The following is a 16,703-nucleotide window of genomic DNA, read 5'->3' as shown; positions in this document are numbered from 1 at the left end:
TGTTCATTAAGTTATCATTGAGCTATGCTGCATTCAAGTCACAGGAAAACTGTGTGAACTCGGAAACTAATATGGATGCCCGCAGTAAACTTAACTGAATATTAAGAATATAAATATCACCTATCATCAAATATCACATGTAAAAGTAAATGACTCGTTACATGTAGTTACATTGCGTTTGTAATGTTACTGTCCGAGGAAAAAATACGACCTTTTTTTTCAGTCGGAGCTCGTAATATCGACCTTCCAATGTGTCATGAACGCAGCATTAATTTAGCATTACACAACATGACATATGGATGTGAATATTAAGTTTAATTGGATGAAGTTTAGTTTTGCTTGAGGGGAGTGGGAGACAAAATGCCAAGTGGGATATTACTTTACTGTAGGGGACACAGACAGGCTGACTGATTAATTCGTTATCAATTAGAAATGTATGGGTAAATTCTTCGATGTCACTCAGAACCTGACTCAAAATGTGGACTCACGTCCCTCAGTTCACATGTACTTTTACAGTGTGGACACTTGGGGGCCCCATTGCCATATTTATAGCAGTGTAGTGTGCGGGCAGCGGTGCCTCTGTTGTTGTGTTCAAAACTGACCCAGCAGGTCTGTTTGACTATTTGTTGTGGCAAAATTATTTCAGCATTATGTCGTATCATTATGTCATATTCCATCTGTTGATCATAAATGTAGTTTTTGATATTCTCCTACTGGATGTTTTAGTCAAGCTTATGTGTATCTTTATTTAATTTTGTGTCACAAAGTCAAAGGCACAACTGAAGACCTTGAAATGAACTGATGTGCATCTGACTGACTCTCGCTGACAGTTTGTTAAATGCACAGTCTCAGTTTTTACTCAGTGGGAAAGCTGTAGCATCAGCAGCGGAAATGTGGTTGTTGGATCACAGCTTCCAGTGTTTTCATGCACAGTGCACAATTTAAAGCATGGCTGACACAACTCTTATTATTACACAGGGATCTAATTGGCAGCCTTATAATGGCATCTTCTGTGCTGTATGAAGTTTACACAGTGAGGTCATTTACATTGCAGTATACAGAATAGGGATAGGTTTGTTTTTTTCTTACTAAACTGAGAAAAATGACTCTATAAGAGCCAACAAAACACAAACCAGCCACAACCTTTAGCTCACACTAGCCTTGCTGTGATATGCTCCAGCAGTAAGCCTGCTGGTGATAGCATCATTTCCATCACACATTCATGATACTGGTAACAGCGAGTTAGCTCACATGATCATGACTTATTTTTTGGGTACTCACCTCAAGACAGACGTCTGATCATGAAACCCAAAAAGCAGGTTATTAAACATCTTGGAATTTATAGGTCAGATTTTTGACTTTTAAAAAACCATTCCCACTTCAAAATGATATAAAGTAGATGACGTTAGATACACAACTTTAATAATGACAAACAAACACAAAGCTCTAAAAACAGTTCAGCAGTTGTTCCTGCTGGTTTTACAAAAGCTGAAACTCAAACACAACATATTTGATACACAACACTGTGTGAGAGCGACAAACAACAGACACACTCCTGATGTGGTCAGGAATGAAGATAAAGCAGAGAAAAGAAACTCTCTCTCCACGTCCTGATGTCGATGATGCTGTGGAACAGAAAGTGATCTCTGACTTTATGTCGCTTTAAATATCAACTTGTTTTACACTTCCTCATCTGTCTTTCTCTCATCCCACATTTTATTTGACCAAATATTGTTTTTTGTTTTTTTTTGTACAGACACCAAAGCACACACTGAAATTAAACAAACACAAACTACAATGTAAAAGAACATTTGAGATCATGCTGCTGAAAAAAGACAACAAATACTTTATGTCCATTTTTAATTTACTTTTATTTTTAACAAATTAATATTTCATCAATACATACAGAAAAATATTCTTTCTCTTCCTTTACATTCACACTTAGGGGCAATTTAGAGTCACCAATTAACCTAACGTTCATGTCTTTGGACTGTGGGAGGAAGCCGGAGAACCCGGAGGGAACCCACGCAGACACAGGGAGAACATGCAAACTCCACACAGAAAGGCCCCAGGGAGTCGAACCCAGGACCTTCTTGCTGTGAGGCCACAGCACTAAGCACTGCACCACCGTGCTGCCCGCTTATTGCTTATTTTTATTTATCTAACTGAGAAATATTTACAGTGTTAATTCCCCAGAGAGCAAGCCGTCTACCTGAAACTAAAGTACAATTTGTGGCGACTGTGGCAAGGAAAAACTCCCTTTAAGAGGAAGAAACCTTGGGAGGAACCGGGCTCTCTGGGTGGGGGGGGCCCTTCCTCCTGAGGGCTGGCGCTCCTTCTGGTCCTCCTCTGCTCCTGATCCATCCGCCCCAGGCTGTGGTCTTTATCCATCTTCTTCTGGATGTGCTGGTACGATGTCTGCATCTCCTGCTCAGCCTCACTCTTCACTGAAAGAGAAAGAAAAAGAGAATGAAACCGGGGGGGGGGGGTACTTACCTTTTGATGCCTCATCCCGTGGTCGTTCCTCTGGACTTGCTGTCTTCAGGAGCCAGGTGCCTGCTGACGGTTTCCACTCAGGCTTCTTCAGGAGCGTCCTGCCGTCTAGAACTGAGAATAAATCCAGGTGTTTTTCTATGTTTTCTCAGCCGTAATTAGTGTGAAGTGTAAAGAAGAGCAGTGTTGGTGCTGAGTCTCTCTCTGCCACATCATCTCCATGATGTCTGACTTCAGTGCACATGTGGCAGAGCTCTCCTCTTACTTGTCTTCTGTAGAACAGGATGTAGGCAGTTCTTCGTCGCCGGTCACACACGGAGGCGCCGCTAGTTTCAGTTACCGCTGCATCGTTGTAGGTGAACCAGCGGTCGGTCGGGTCTATCTGGCCCACATCTGGATCCACCCCGTCGCAGATGTAGTGTCCTAGCAGGAGCAGAAGAAGTGTTATATGGGCTGTGTTGGATGTTATGAAGGTCGTCTGACCAGTGAACATCATTGTCACTTAGACTCAGTGTGACTTTAAGGAGAATCATGGATCATCTTACCTCTCGTTGCTGTGGCGCCGATATGGCTGATGGTGCTAACCAAACTGTAGCAGCCACCACCCTGAGAGGGAACACAGTGGATCAGAGTTAGTCTACACACAGTCCAAACATCTACTTCTATCAGCCCCAGTCTGGTGATTTTGTTTGTTATCAAGTCTCTGAGTTTTTCTTTACCTGGTTGGAGGGCACCACCAGCTCTCTGGAGAGGACGACGGGGTTGTGGTCTTTCATCAGCTGGAGAGTTGGAGTAAACCTGAAGCGCTTCAGGTGTAAGACCAGCACTCTGTAGACAGAAATGAAAGATATGAGCAGCAGGGGACAGAGGAGAAGATGAAATGTGGCATTACAAATTCTTACAATTGGTATTTTTCCTAATCAATACTTCACAATTTGTCCTTAGAGTCAGTGGAGGCCAGTTTGATACCAGTGGGTGAACCAGTATCATCACTGTGCACTGTGGTCAGGAGGTTGTTCATGTGTGATGGATCTGATGTCTCTCACCTTGGCAGATTGATAAATGAGGAGCGCTGGCCTGACACGGTTGCTCCGCACTCGCAGGTGTACTCCAACTCCGTCTCCTGCAGAACAACACAAAACCAAAATGCTGTCACTTCTTCTACATGCACGACGACAAACAGCTACACATCCACACACACACTGACACAGGTAGTGATGGTGTGATTGAAGTGTGTCAGAGTTTTGTGCGTCATATCATCACATGATATCAGTGGGTGTGATGTGAATGAATGAAGACAGGTGTTTCTTACCATCAGGTAACCTTCCAGCAGTCGCTGTACCGTGTCAGCTCCAGGTACCAGGTGCAGGGAGAGGTTTGTGAAATCCTCCTCTCTGCTGGATTCTGCATGGCAACTACACATTGAACAGATAATACAGTTGTAATACAGCTGCAGAGGTGACGATGAGGCTACCGTGTAGTGTTCAACACTTGACTTCTCTGCTGTGAAGCTGAAGGTGTGTAACTGTGTGGCTTTACCTCTTGCACTTCCTGGTGTTTAGCATCTTGAACACCAGGTGATCCTCCACCGGACAGCTGTAGGTCCTGTCTATGCTGGGAGCCAGCACCTGCAGCTGTAGGCCCAAGCAGCTCACCTGTTGTAGCACGGAGGTGAGGAACTCGTGAGCGTCCTGTAGTTATACAAGCACACAGTTGCACAGAGGGGTTTAAGCACAGAGGAGAAACTATCAGGAAGCTGTGAAAACACAAACCTTAAAACCTGCTTACTCACTTTCTGGTGGAGGTCTTCAAATTCTGGATTCCACAGAGAAACCGCCTTCTTGAACGTGTATAGAAGACGGGTTTTGTGACGAACATCAGCGGAGAAGTGAGACCCACTGATGTCTGCTAATGATCTGGAGAGAGAGAGAGGGAGAGGGAGGGAGGGGTGGTTAGAGACTCTGTCTGTGATATGAAACATTGTGGTGTTCAGGATACAAGTGAAGGATGAAATGAGTGCTTGTGTCTGAGGGGTGCTGTACCTCATGATTGCAGCTTCGGGGACCAGACTCCAAACCTGCTCCTGTTGGCTGATGTCTCTGACGAAGTCCTCCAGTGTCAGGAGGCTCTGCAGGCAGGAGTTGATGTAGCAGAACTGTGCTGGGTTGGGGAACCTGACACACAAACAGAACAAGTCATTTTCTCCCTGTAGCTGTTTGTCTCTTTGATTCTTGTCTCCTCAGCCTTTTTTCTGGTGAGTGTGGATATGCAGATGTTCTTACCCAAGACAGTGGAGCTGCTGTTGTCTGAGGGTCTTGTTGTTGGTCACGGGAACTTCTTTCTTCTTCTTCTTGGGCTGGTCTCCGGGAACGCTGTCGTCTTTTGGCCGTTCTTCCTTCTGACTTTGGTCTTTAAGCTCCACCACCTTGTCGTGCTGAGGGGTGGAGTGGCACTCCTCCTTCGGGGGCTGTTCTTCTGGGGAGGGTGCAACCTTACATCTCTTCTGTTGGGGTAAAGGAATACTGAGGTTAAATCATACAAAGAAACGCTCATCAATTATGAAATATCTGGTTGACACTGAGAGCTGCACTTTGTGTCAAACATACGTACCTTCCAAAAATGCCACCACCGAGGCTTCTTCACGGTCTTCTTTGTGGTTTTGTCATCGGAGGTGGTGACGCTGGTGACAAAGAGGAACATCTGTTATCTCATTGGGAACTCACTGATTTGCTGGAAAGAAAACTTAAAGAGATAAATCAGCTTCTAGTCACTAGTAAAGAGCAAATACAGCCTTGTATTAACACTAACAGGATAAAAGTTTGAATTCCACAAACTCATCAGATTCTCTGAGACACTTAAAGTCCCAGCTAACAAAGAGGCTGAAGGATTAAATCTCATGTGTCTTTACCTTTGCTTCTCTTTTCTATCTTGATTTTTCTTTTTCTGTGTGGAAGAAAGCAAAAACAAAAAGAAGCAATAATTAGAATAAACTGTGTCAAATATCATTGATAATATTTACAACAAGTTCAGATATGATTCTTAAAAAATACTTAGATGTGTTTAATATGAAGCCATGACACTGTCAAACACACCAAGGGGCGACCGAAGAGTCGCTTTATCCACGGGGTCGTGTCTTCTTTCTTCTTGGTGACAGCCGGAGCGTCGGTGGCGCCGACACTGGTGAAGAAGAGAAACACAGTTGGTTTTCCTGTTGTTTACTGAAGCTCATGAGAAATCATGAACAGATTATTATTGTTCCTATACAAACAATACAAAATCATCCCCCAGAGTGAATAAGGAAGCTGATGGACCTGAACATGGAGATGAAGAAATAGTCAGGAAAACAGTCTGATAATAGTTATGAACTTTCTTACCTCTCATCTGCCACCAGTTGGATAACAGCTGTTGATTTCTGTAGAGAGAAAGGGAAATAAATGAGATGAAAATGACTGGAAACATGATGTATCTTCACAGCTGATATAAAGTGGCTTCACAGACAGTTTCTCCTAAACACTGTGAACTGTGAAGTGGACACAGTTCCACCTTTTACCGTCCACAGGGTGGAATCCACAGCAGAGAAATGACAGAGAATGTGTGGTGCATCTATAAAACAAACCTTTCCGCTACAGGAAAACAGGCGAAACATCTTGATGAGTCTTGTCGAAGTGGAACTTGGACTGAGAGTAAAGAGCTTCTGTCTGCTGGTTTGATGAACTGTGATCTGTTCTACAGGAGCTCTGACTTCACAGTGACCCTTCTAGAACGTCACTGTGATGTCATCATGTCAGTGTGTGAGGAAGCAGCTCCGAGTGTCAACATGGTGTCAGTGTATATATGCTGTAAAACTGTGGTCTGAAAAGGCCCAAACTAAATCAGGTTTCTGTCTTTTAGAGTGAGTCCAACTCAGATCTGAAGTCTCTCAGAAGCTCAAGTCAGGTCCTTTAAGACGAGTCTAAGACAAGTCTCAAGTCTTCACAAGAAATCTTCCATATTTCCATCATCAGTAATGACAACTGATGACTGAACCGACACAAAAAGGCAGAAAAACACTCACGTCCACATCAGAGGAAATCAATCAGTGGTGTGTAAGCACTGCTGAAGTGTCCATACAGTTCATCCACTGTCACTCAGACCTGTTACTGTGTCTCGGTCCACAGAAGCAGCTGAGAGGACAACATGGAGACAAACTGTCTCTCAAACTGTCCTCTATAGTTACTAGAGGATCATGCAGAGTGTGCAGGACATAAACTGGCTTGTTTTTATTGATTCATTTATTTTATTCCCCACACCCACTGTAGCTCTGTGGGCCCAGAGAGAAACCATGAACTTCTTCATAACAACAGGAGATCTGTGTGATCTGACATGAATCTACATGTGTGTGTTTGTTTGTGAATGTGTTGGTGTGAAAGTCAAATCATCACAACTTGTAACAAATGAAACAACAATAATTTACTGAAATATTGTTTTGTCTTTCTTTCATTTTCCTCTGACAACCTTCAGCACAATGGTGAATAACAAAGAAAACATGAAGCAGTAACAGGTTGATATTTGGATTCAAACTTTATTAACAAGGTCAACTTTATTTGGGTCCTCACCCCGAGACAGGCGCGTAATCATGAAAACACATCAACTCGTTATTACACATGTTGGAATTTATAGGTCAGACTTTTACAAAACTATTCCCACTTCAAAATGTTATAAAGCAGATGAAGTTAGATCCACAACTTTAATAATGACAAACAAACACAAAGCACAAACACAGTTCAGCAGGCGTTCCCGCTGGTTTTAGGCACGGACCATGGGAGGTTTTCTGGAGGTGAGTTGGAGCTGAAACTGAAACACAACATACATGAGTCGATACACACAACACTGTGTGAGAGCGACACACAACAAACACACTCACTGACCGAGCTGCTGACGGAACAGATTCATATAGAAGCAGCTGGAGATGTGTACTTTCCAAATGATGGCGCAGCGGATGTGATCAGGAATGAAGATAAAGCAGAGAAAAGAAACTCTCTCTCCACGTCCTGATGTCGATGACGCTGTGGGACAGAAAGTGATCTCTGACTTTATGTCGCTTTAAATATCAACTTGTTTTACTTTCCTCATCTGTCTTTCTCTCGTCCCACATTTCATTTGACCAAATATCGTTGTTGTGTGAAGAAATAATCACATGTACAGACACCAAAGCACAAACTTCTCACTGAACTTGATGGTGGTTTTGTTATTTTTAATTCTTGAAATTCGTGAAACTCTGATGATAATATGATGTTGTAGATCTCTGAAAATAAAAGAATGACAACACAGCAATGTTTCAGTAGATTATTGCTTTTTTTAATTTATGTTTTTTTATTAGAAAAGGTTCATTTCTCACACCAACGGATTTAAAGATATACAAAAATATTTTTATTTTTTCATAAATCGTGAAATTCATAGTGTCTGTTTTTCATCGTGTGAAGCAGGTGGAGGCTGCCGCTTCCAGCAGAGGAGAGTAAACATCTGATTTCCCATGATGCACCAGGTGGCTGCAGTGGTTCAAGTGTTTCCCTCTTCAGGACTGAGTGTCAGAGTGAAGGATCAGTCCAGTCTCTGTAATTTAAAAGGTAGAGGGAGGAGTTCATTCATTTTATCGGCCAATCATTGGCAGTGTTAGCCAGGCACCTCCCTCACCTGTTGCTGAGGCTGCGTTTGCAATGTACGAACCAGACTCTCCCCCACCTGTTGTCTGTTTTACGCACCGAACCAGGCTCCCGTTCAACTGTTGAACTACGAACCGAGAGAAACAATTTCATCGTCACTTATTGTTTGTTTTACGCACCACACGAACAAACTCTCTCTCTCACCTTTTCGGTGTTTTACGCACCACCTCTGTCTCACCTGTTGGCTGCAGTAGACACCGTACGAGGGACTTTCCCTGACCTGTGACCTGTTTTACGCACCGGACGAAAGAGGCTCTCCCTCACCTGTTGGCTGTTTAACGCACAGTACGAACCAGCTCTGCTTCACCTGCTGTGTGTTTGACGCACCGTAAGAAACAATTTCTGCCTGCTGGACTCTTGTCTCCCCGTGAGTGAGTCTGTCTGAGGCAGGCCACTCTCACACAGTGTTGTTTATGGCGTGATGTATATTTGTGGTTGACTGCCAGCTTTAACTCACCTTGAGAAAACCTCCTACGGTTCGTGCGTAAAACCAGCGGCAACACCTGCGCGCATATGAACTGTTTCTCTCACCTTTACCATTTTGCTGAGGGTTGTCAGTGAAAGACAGAAGAACCACAAAAGAGCAAGATTTCATTCATTTGTTCTTCATAGTTATTAACACAAGTAAATCAATGACAGCAGCAGCTGTATAAGTTGGTTGTGTGTGTCTTGGTCTCAGCTTCATCCACATGAATTTCCATGAGTTTTAACATCAGCTGTGTGTGTGTCTCCACTCAGCACAGGAGTCCTGCCCAGCCCTCACAGTGAGGTGGAAAAGGTGAGTCAGTCTGATTTAACACCTGAACAGGATCTAATCACACAAACGCACAAACTGAGAAGAAGGAGACTCATCACTAACATTCACACTGGACTGATGTGACTCAGAGAAAACACAGCTCCCTTCTAACCTGTAACACATGTAGAGTTACTGGATATTAGTGAAGCTGCAAACAAACGTTTGCTGTCAGGGAAATGTTCATTTCAGAGTCTAGACCGACCAACCAGAGGCTTCCTCTGTGGACCTGATCTAGTCACACACAGTCTATACTTTTACATCACTGAGGAGAGGCCTGTGTCTCTTTACAGAAACATTTACACTCGACACAATAAAGCTGTGAAACCTCCACTTTAAACACAGATGATGTTCTTTATTTAATTCTTGCAGAAGCCAAGCAGCAGTTAACAGTAAAGATGATAAAAATGTAAAAATACAAGAATTATTTCAACAATGAAATGATTCTGTCCCGTTCCCATCCATTTTAATTTGTGCTCCTGACTGCTGCTACTCCAGTGAGGTGAGGCAGAATCAGGGACATGTTGTCATCAGCTCTTGGAAATGTTGCAGGAATTCATAGAGGATCATCTGCTGCTGCTGCAGTCCTGTGGTTGAGGCCCACGGGCCAATCAGGGAGTCTGAGCCGCAGTGATGAACCAGCCGGGCTTAATGCTGCACCGCTGTGTCTCAGTGGATCCTCTCCAGTCTCCTGTGGTTGGATTCTTGATCGAAGTGACGCAGTGTCTCCAGACAGGTGAGGACTGCGGACTGTTGCTCAACAACCTGGGCTTTTTACAGTCTTTGCTGTCCCTATATGGACTTCCTGCCTTACGTCATTTCCAGTCAACAGGTAAACTGGGAGGAGCTCAGGAATCAGGTGGAGGCTGCTGCTTCCAGCAGAGGAGAATAAACCCAACCGCTGTGACCACTTGACTTTCCCATGATGCACCGCCACAGTCTGTGCGTTTTGTTCTTGTTGTCGAGGTGGTGGCTGCAGTGTTTCTCTCGGGCTCCTCCTCTTCGGGACTGCGGCTGCGTCTCCATGTGAGAGGTGAGACAGAGCTGCCTCAGTCCGCACAGAGCAGCATGTCTCTGTCATCACTCTCTGCTACTCTGCTGCGTTCATGGTCAGTATTATTCTCAGCAGTCCAGTGATGGAAATCACAGCCAGTCTCTGTTGGCCGTAGAGAAGCACAACATCCAGCTGATCAGTGTCCAGTTGTACTTCAAACCGAGAGAACAAGTTGCGGAGAAACAGCAGAGTCTGTGAAACAATCGTTGTTCCAAAAGCTTCCATAGTGATTCTGGTCATAAATTCAAACTTGATCCAAAACCCGGAGTCAAAGACCTGTTTGACTCTGAGTAAATGGCTGCTCTCATCCTCTTTACATTAGCTACATTTGCGGTTTAAAATCCCGGTTTTTCCGCCCACGCATCTTGTCCCGAGATTTGAGCCCGGAGTCCCGGAGAAAAAGACCTGTTTGACTCTGAGTAAATGGCTGCTCTCATCCGCTTTACATTAGCTACATTTACGGTTACGGCTACACAGACGGTTTACAATCCCGAGTTTTACGCCCACGCATCTTGTCCCGAGATTTGAGCCGGGAAAGTTTTTTCGGCTCAAATCTCGGTTTTCAGTCTTGATTATTTCCTACAATTTTGGAACAACGATCAGTTCAGTTCCTCATGTACAGAAAATGTCGATGAGAGGCGAAAGAGGCGAAGAGGTCACTGGCATCCCGGTGCCGGGAAGTGCAGCTGCCGTGAGTTAGTAAGTTCCACGTCTAGTTCTCCTCCAGAAAACCTCCCACGGTCCGTGCGTAAAACCAGCAGGAACACCTGTGCCCATGTGTTTTAGTTTGTCATTATTAAAGTTGTGGATCTAACTTCATCTGCTTTCTATCATTTTGAAGTGGGAATAGTTTGGTAAAAGTCTGACCTTTAAATTCCAACATGTGTAATAACGAGTTGATGTGTTTTCATGATTACGCGCCTGTGTCGAGGTGATGATCGAGATTGTAGGCTCATCGAAATGTACCTCATGTAAAGCTGAGCCGAGCAGCCATTTACTCAGAGTCAAACCGGTCTTTGTCTCCGGGACAGAGAACCAGCAGCAGACTGAAAGTCTTAATCTGTAAAGATTGTAGGAAATAATCGAGACTAGCGAGAAAACTTGTCCGGCTCAAATCTCGGGACAAGAAAAATAATCGGGATTGTAAACCGCAAATGTAGTTAATGTAAAGAGGATGAGAGCAGCCATTTACTCAGAGTCAAACAGGTCTTTGACTCCGGGTTTTGGATCAAGTTTGAATTTATGACCAGAATCACTATGGAAGCTTTTGGAACAACGATTGTTTCACAGACTCTGCTGTTTCTCCGCAACTTGTTCTCTCGGTTTGAAGTACAACTGGACACTGATCAGCTGGATGTTGTGCTTCTCTACGGCCAACAGAGATTGGCTGTGATTTCCATCACTGGACTGCTGAGAATAATACTGACCATGAACGCAGCAGAGTAGCAGAGAGTGATGACAGAGACATGCTGCTCTGTGCGGACTGAGGCAGCTCTGTCTCACCTCTCACATGGAGACGCAGCCTCAGTCCCGAAGAGGAGGAGCCCGAGAGAAACACTGCAGCCACCACCTCGACAACAAGAACAAAACGCACAGACGGCGCAGTGGTGGTGCATCATGGGAAAGTCAAGTGGTCACAGCGTTTGGGTTTATTCTCCTCTGCTGGAAGCAGCAGCCTCCACCTGATTCACACGATGAACGAGAGACACTATGAATTCCATGATTTATGAAAAAAGAAAACCAAATGTTTTTGTATGTTTTAATCCGTTGGTGTGAAAAATGAACCTTTTCTTATTCTCCTATATAAAAAATAAAAAAAACATTATTTATTGAAACTTTGCAGTGTTGTCATTATTTTATTTACAGAGTTGTACGTCATATTCAATCTGTTTGTATCAAACTTTTTGTGTGTGTTTGTGAATGTGTTGGTGTGAAAGTCAAATCATCACAACTTGTAACAAATGAAACAACAATAATTTACTGAAATATTGTTTTGTCTTTCTTTCATTTTCCTCTGACAACCTTCAGCACAATGGTGAATAACAAAGAAAACATGAAGCAGTAACAGGTTGATATTTGGATTCAAACTTTATTAACAAGGTCAACTTTATTTGGGTCCTCACCCCGAGACAGGCGCGTAATCATGAAAACACATCAACTCGTTATTACACATGTTGGAATTTATAGGTCAGACTTTTACAAAACTATTCCCACTTCAAAATGTTATAAAGCAGATGAAGTTAGATCCACAACTTTAATAATGACAAACAAACACAAAGCACAAACACAGTTCAGCAGGCGTTCCCGCTGGTTTTACGCACGGACCATGGGAGGTTTTCTGGAGGTGAGTTGGAGCTGAAACTGAAACACAACATACATGAGTCGATACACACAACAAACACACTCACTCACGGTGCTTATCACAGCCACCAAGTGAAGAGGAGCTGGTTCTCATGGTGCATAAAACAGCCAACAGGTGAGGGAGAGTCTGCTTCAGAGGTTGTGTCAAACAGGCAACATGAGAGAGAGAGAGAGAGAGAGAGAGAGAGAGACGGAGAGTTCGTGTAGAGTGTGAAACAGCCAACAGGTCGGGGAGAGTCTGGAGCTGCGTCAAACAGTCAACAAGTGAGGACGAGTCTGTTTCTCACGGTGCGCACTGAAGCCACAGCTTGAGTGAGAGACTGGTTGTTCGTACAACAGCGAGTCTAAACCAATGAGGCTCAGTTACGGAGCGTTCATGTTCACTGTTCCAGTCAGCAGTCCAGTGAAGGAAATCACAGCCAATCTCTCTCTGTCGTAGAGAACCACAGCATCCAGCTGATCAGTGTCCAGTCGTTTTTCAAACCGAGAGAACAAGTTGTGGAAAAACAGCAGAGATAAAAATAAACTTGATCCAAATCCCGCTTGTTTCAGATTCAGTCTGAATGGACGAGTAATCGGTCCAGTTTCTTTCATTTCCTGGCACTTCAGATACTATTAGCTCCGAGACATTTGAGAGGTTATATGCTCCTAATCTGAAAAGTAAAGGGAAATGAAAAACTGACCAAACATCAATTTGTTTAAATGTATTCAGTTCATTTCTTGACAGAGTTGACAGAGAGATCAGATCAGCTGTGTGTGTGTCTCTTGGCCTCAGCTCCTCCGTGAAGCGCCTGTGTTGGAAATCACAGCAACTCTCTGTGTTGCAGGAAATGAAAACAGCCAGAGAGGAGGAGCAGCTGAGCGGCAGCAGTGTCTGTGAAGCAGTCACTGTACCAAACGCTTCCACAGTCATTCTGAACCAAGACCTGATCCAACTCCAGCTGACAAAGACCAGTTAGACTCTGATTCAACCTGAACCGTCAGTTCAGAGATTATAGTGTCTGAATGTTGGAGCTGCCCCTGACACTGAAAAAGAAACACTGATGGAAAGACGACAGGACAACAACATTTTGAAATGTATTCAGTGAATTTATTGAGAGAATTTACATCAAGTCACAAGTGGCTAGTTTCGCTGTTTTTACACTTGACACAATAAAGTTATGAAACCTCCACTTTAAATGCAGATGATGTTCTTTATATAAAATTATCATTTGTAATGACCTCATTGATCTCTCCATATTTGGACTTCCTACCTTACGTCATTTCCAGTCAACAGGTAAACTGGGAGGAGCTAATGATGGCACGAGGGTAAACGAGGACGCGGTTGTAGCCAATGGTTGTTGATCAGAACATCCTCGTTTAATTCAGGTTCCTCTCATTTGGCCCCTGATGTGTCTGCTCTCACAGGTGTGCTAACAAAACCTGGACAGGAGAATGTTCCAGATACTCACTTCAGTTTTTATTCACATTTTCATTTGTCAGAAAGATGTAAAGTAGATGAAGTTAGATCCACATCTTTAATAGTAATATCTAACTAAATTTTTTTAAACAAAAAAGTTTGACACAAACAGATTGAATATGACGTACAGCTCTGTAAATAAAATAACGACAACACTGCAAAGTTTCAATAAATAATGTTTTTTTTATTGTTTATATAGTAAATGGCTGCTCGGCTCAGCTTTACATGAGGTACATTTCGATGAGCCTACAATCTCGATCATCACCTCGACACAGGCGCGTAATCATGAAAACACATCAACTCGTTATTACACATGTTGGAATTTATAGGTCAGACTTTTACCAAACTATTCCCACTTCAAAATGATAGAAAGCAGATGAAGTTAGATCCACAACTTTAATAATGACAAACTAAAACACATGGGCACAGGTGTTCCTGCTGGTTTTACGCACGGACCGTGGGAGGTTTTCTGGAGGAGAACTAGACGTGGAACTTACTAACTCACGGCAGCTGCACTTCCCGGCACCGGGATGCCAGTGACCTCTTCGCCTCTTTCGCCTCTCATCGACATTTTCTGTACATGAGGAACTGAACTGATCGTTGTTCCAAAATTGTAGGAAATAATCAAGACTGAAAACCGAGATTTGAGCCGAAAAAACTTTCCCGGCTCAAATCTCGGGACAAGATGCGTGGGCGTAAAACTCGGGATTGTAAACCGTCTGTGTAGCCGTAACCGTAAATGTAGCTAATGTAAAGCGGATGAGAGCAGCCATTTACTCAGAGTCAAACAGGTCTTTTTCTCCGGGACTCCGGGCTCAAATCTCGGGACAAGATGCGTGGGCGGAAAAACCGGGATTTTAAACCGCAAATGTAGCTAATGTAAAGAGGATGAGAGCAGCCATTTACTCAGAGTCAAACAGGTCTTTGACTCCGGGTTTTGGATCAAGTTTGAATTTATGACCAGAATCACTATGGAAGCTTTTGGAACAACGATTGTTTCACAGACTCTGCTGTTTCTCCGCAACTTGTTCTCTCGGTTTGAAGTACAACTGGACACTGATCAGCTGGATGTTGTGCTTCTCTACGGCCAACAGAGATTGGCTGTGATTTCCATCACTGGACTGCTGAGAATAATACTGACCATGAACGCAGCAGAGTAGCAGAGAGTGATGACAGAGACATGCTGCTCTGTGCGGACTGAGGCAGCTCTGTCTCACCTCTCACATGGAGACGCAGCCGCAGTCCCGAAGAGGGAAACACTTGAACCACTGCAGCCACCACCTCGACAACAAGAACAAAACTCCAGGAGGTTTTTCTATCATACAAAACACAAAGAAGCTGTGTTTCTGTCTCGCTGTCCGTGTCCCAGCTCTTCACCTGAGCTGTGTCCCGCCTCAAAGTCCACATGAATAAGATCACAACCGTTTCAGTCTCCCGCTGGTTCTCTCCAGTCTCTCAGTCCGGCTACACAGAGCATGTTGTCTGGTGGAGATGTCCATCAGTAAAGTGCTGAGGACGAAGTTCAGCATGAAGGCAGCAGAGTAGCAGAGAGTGATCACAGAGACATGCTGCTCTGTGCGGACTGAGGCAGCTCTGACTCTCCTCTCACATGGAGACGCAGCCGCAGTCCCGAAGAGGAGGAGCCCGAGAGAAACACTGCAGCCACCACCTCGACAACAAGAACAAAACGCACAGACTGTGGCGGTGCATCATGGGAAAGTCAAGTGGTCACAGCGGTTGGGTTTATTCTCCTCTGCTGGAAGCAGCAGCCTCCACCTGATTCCTGAGCTCCTCCCAGTTTACCTGTTGACTGGAAATGACGTAAGGCAGGAAGTCCATATAGGGACAGCAAAGACTGTAAAAAGCCCAGGTTGTTGAGCAACAGTCCGCAGTCCTCACCTGTCTGGAGACACTGCGTCACTTCGATCAAGAATCCAACCACAGGAGACTGGAGAGGATCCACTGAGACACAGCGGTGCAGCATTAAGCCCGGCTGGTTCATCACTGCGGCTCAGACTCCCTGATTGGCCCGTGGGCCTCAACCACAGGACTGCAGCAGCAGCAGATGATCCTCTATGAATTCCTGCAACATTTCCAAGAACTGATGACAACATGTCCCTGATTCTGCCTCACCTCACTGGAGTAGCAGCAGTCAGGAGCACAAATTAAAATGGATGGGAACGGGACAGAATCATTTCATTGTTGAAATAATTCTTGTATTTTTACATTTTTATCATCTTTACTGTTAACTGCTGCTTGGCTTCTGCAAGAATTAAATAAAGAACATCATCTGTGTTTAAAGTGGAGGTTTCACAGCTTTATTGTGTCGAGTGTAAATGTTTCTGTAAAGAGACACAGGCCTCTCCTCAGTGATGTAAAAGTATAGACTTTGTGTGACTAGATCAAGTCCACAGAGGAAGCCTCTGGTTGGTCGGTCTAGACTCTGAAATGAACATTTCCCTGACAGCAAACGTTTGTTTGCAGCTTCACTAATATCCAGTAACTCTACATGTGTTACAGGTTAGAAGGGAGTTGTGTTTTCTCTGAGTCACATCAGTCCAGTGTGAATGTTAGTGATGAGTCTCCTTCTTCTCAGTTTGTGCGTTTGTGTGATTAGATCCTGTTCAGGTGTTAAATCAGACTGACTCACCTTTTCCACCTCACTGTGAGGGCTGGGCAGGACTCCTGTGCTGAGTGGAGACACACACACAGCTGATGTTAAAACTCATGGAAATTCATGTGGATGAAGCTGAGACCAAGACACACACAACCAACTTATACAGCTGCTGCTGTCATTGATTTACTTGTGTTAATAACTATGAAGAACAAATGAATGAAATC

At 44.0% G+C, this 16,703-nt stretch overlaps 1 protein-coding gene and 1 long non-coding RNA gene across 2 annotated transcripts; one reads left to right on the top strand and one right to left on the bottom strand.

The window, feature by feature from the left end:
• Positions 1 to 1,731: 1,731 nt before the first annotated feature.
• On the bottom strand, positions 1,732 to 6,139 carry LOC139609243 (ubiquitin carboxyl-terminal hydrolase 37-like). The gene is made up of 15 exons (XM_071463563.1): positions 6,110 to 6,139; positions 5,868 to 5,905; positions 5,586 to 5,670; positions 5,402 to 5,436; positions 5,104 to 5,173; positions 4,776 to 4,996; positions 4,536 to 4,667; positions 4,286 to 4,409; positions 4,033 to 4,184; positions 3,806 to 3,908; positions 3,540 to 3,616; positions 3,213 to 3,321; positions 3,039 to 3,099; positions 2,759 to 2,916; positions 1,732 to 2,607 (listed from the first exon to the last, which is right to left on the bottom strand). The coding sequence occupies exons 1-15, from the start codon at positions 6,137 to 6,139 to the stop codon at positions 2,602 to 2,604; spliced, it is 1,401 nt and encodes a 466-aa protein (XP_071319664.1). The 3' UTR covers positions 1,732 to 2,601.
• A 4,022-nt stretch (positions 6,140 to 10,161) lies between these two features.
• LOC139618590 (uncharacterized) lies at positions 10,162 to 16,163 on the top strand. The gene is made up of 2 exons (XR_011689750.1): positions 10,162 to 12,518; positions 13,231 to 16,163. It is a non-coding gene; the product is annotated as an uncharacterized lncRNA (long non-coding RNA).
• Positions 16,164 to 16,703: the final 540 nt, after the last annotated feature.

The sequence above is a fragment of the Trachinotus anak genome, unplaced genomic scaffold, assembly GCF_046630095.1.
Source record: "Trachinotus anak isolate AG129_WGS33_773 ecotype Australia unplaced genomic scaffold, CSIRO_AGI_Tana_v1 ptg000003l, whole genome shotgun sequence".
Taxonomy (NCBI): domain Eukaryota; kingdom Metazoa; phylum Chordata; class Actinopteri; order Carangiformes; family Carangidae; genus Trachinotus; species Trachinotus anak.
Note: the sequence above shows the minus strand (reverse complement) of the source record. Positions and strands in the feature narration are given on the sequence as shown.

Excerpts from the sequence above, each read along its gene's own strand:
- LOC139609243 (XM_071463563.1), bottom strand. The coding sequence starts at position 6,139 with ATGTTTCGCCTGTTTTCCTGTAGCGGAAAG. Across the intron at positions 5,174-5,401 it reads GATAGAAAAGAGAAGCAAAG|CGTCACCACCTCCGATGACA; the intron begins GTAAAGACACAT and ends CTTTGTCACCAG. Across the intron at positions 4,185-4,285 it reads TTGAAGACCTCCACCAGAAA|GACGCTCACGAGTTCCTCAC; the intron begins GTGAGTAAGCAG and ends GTATAACTACAG.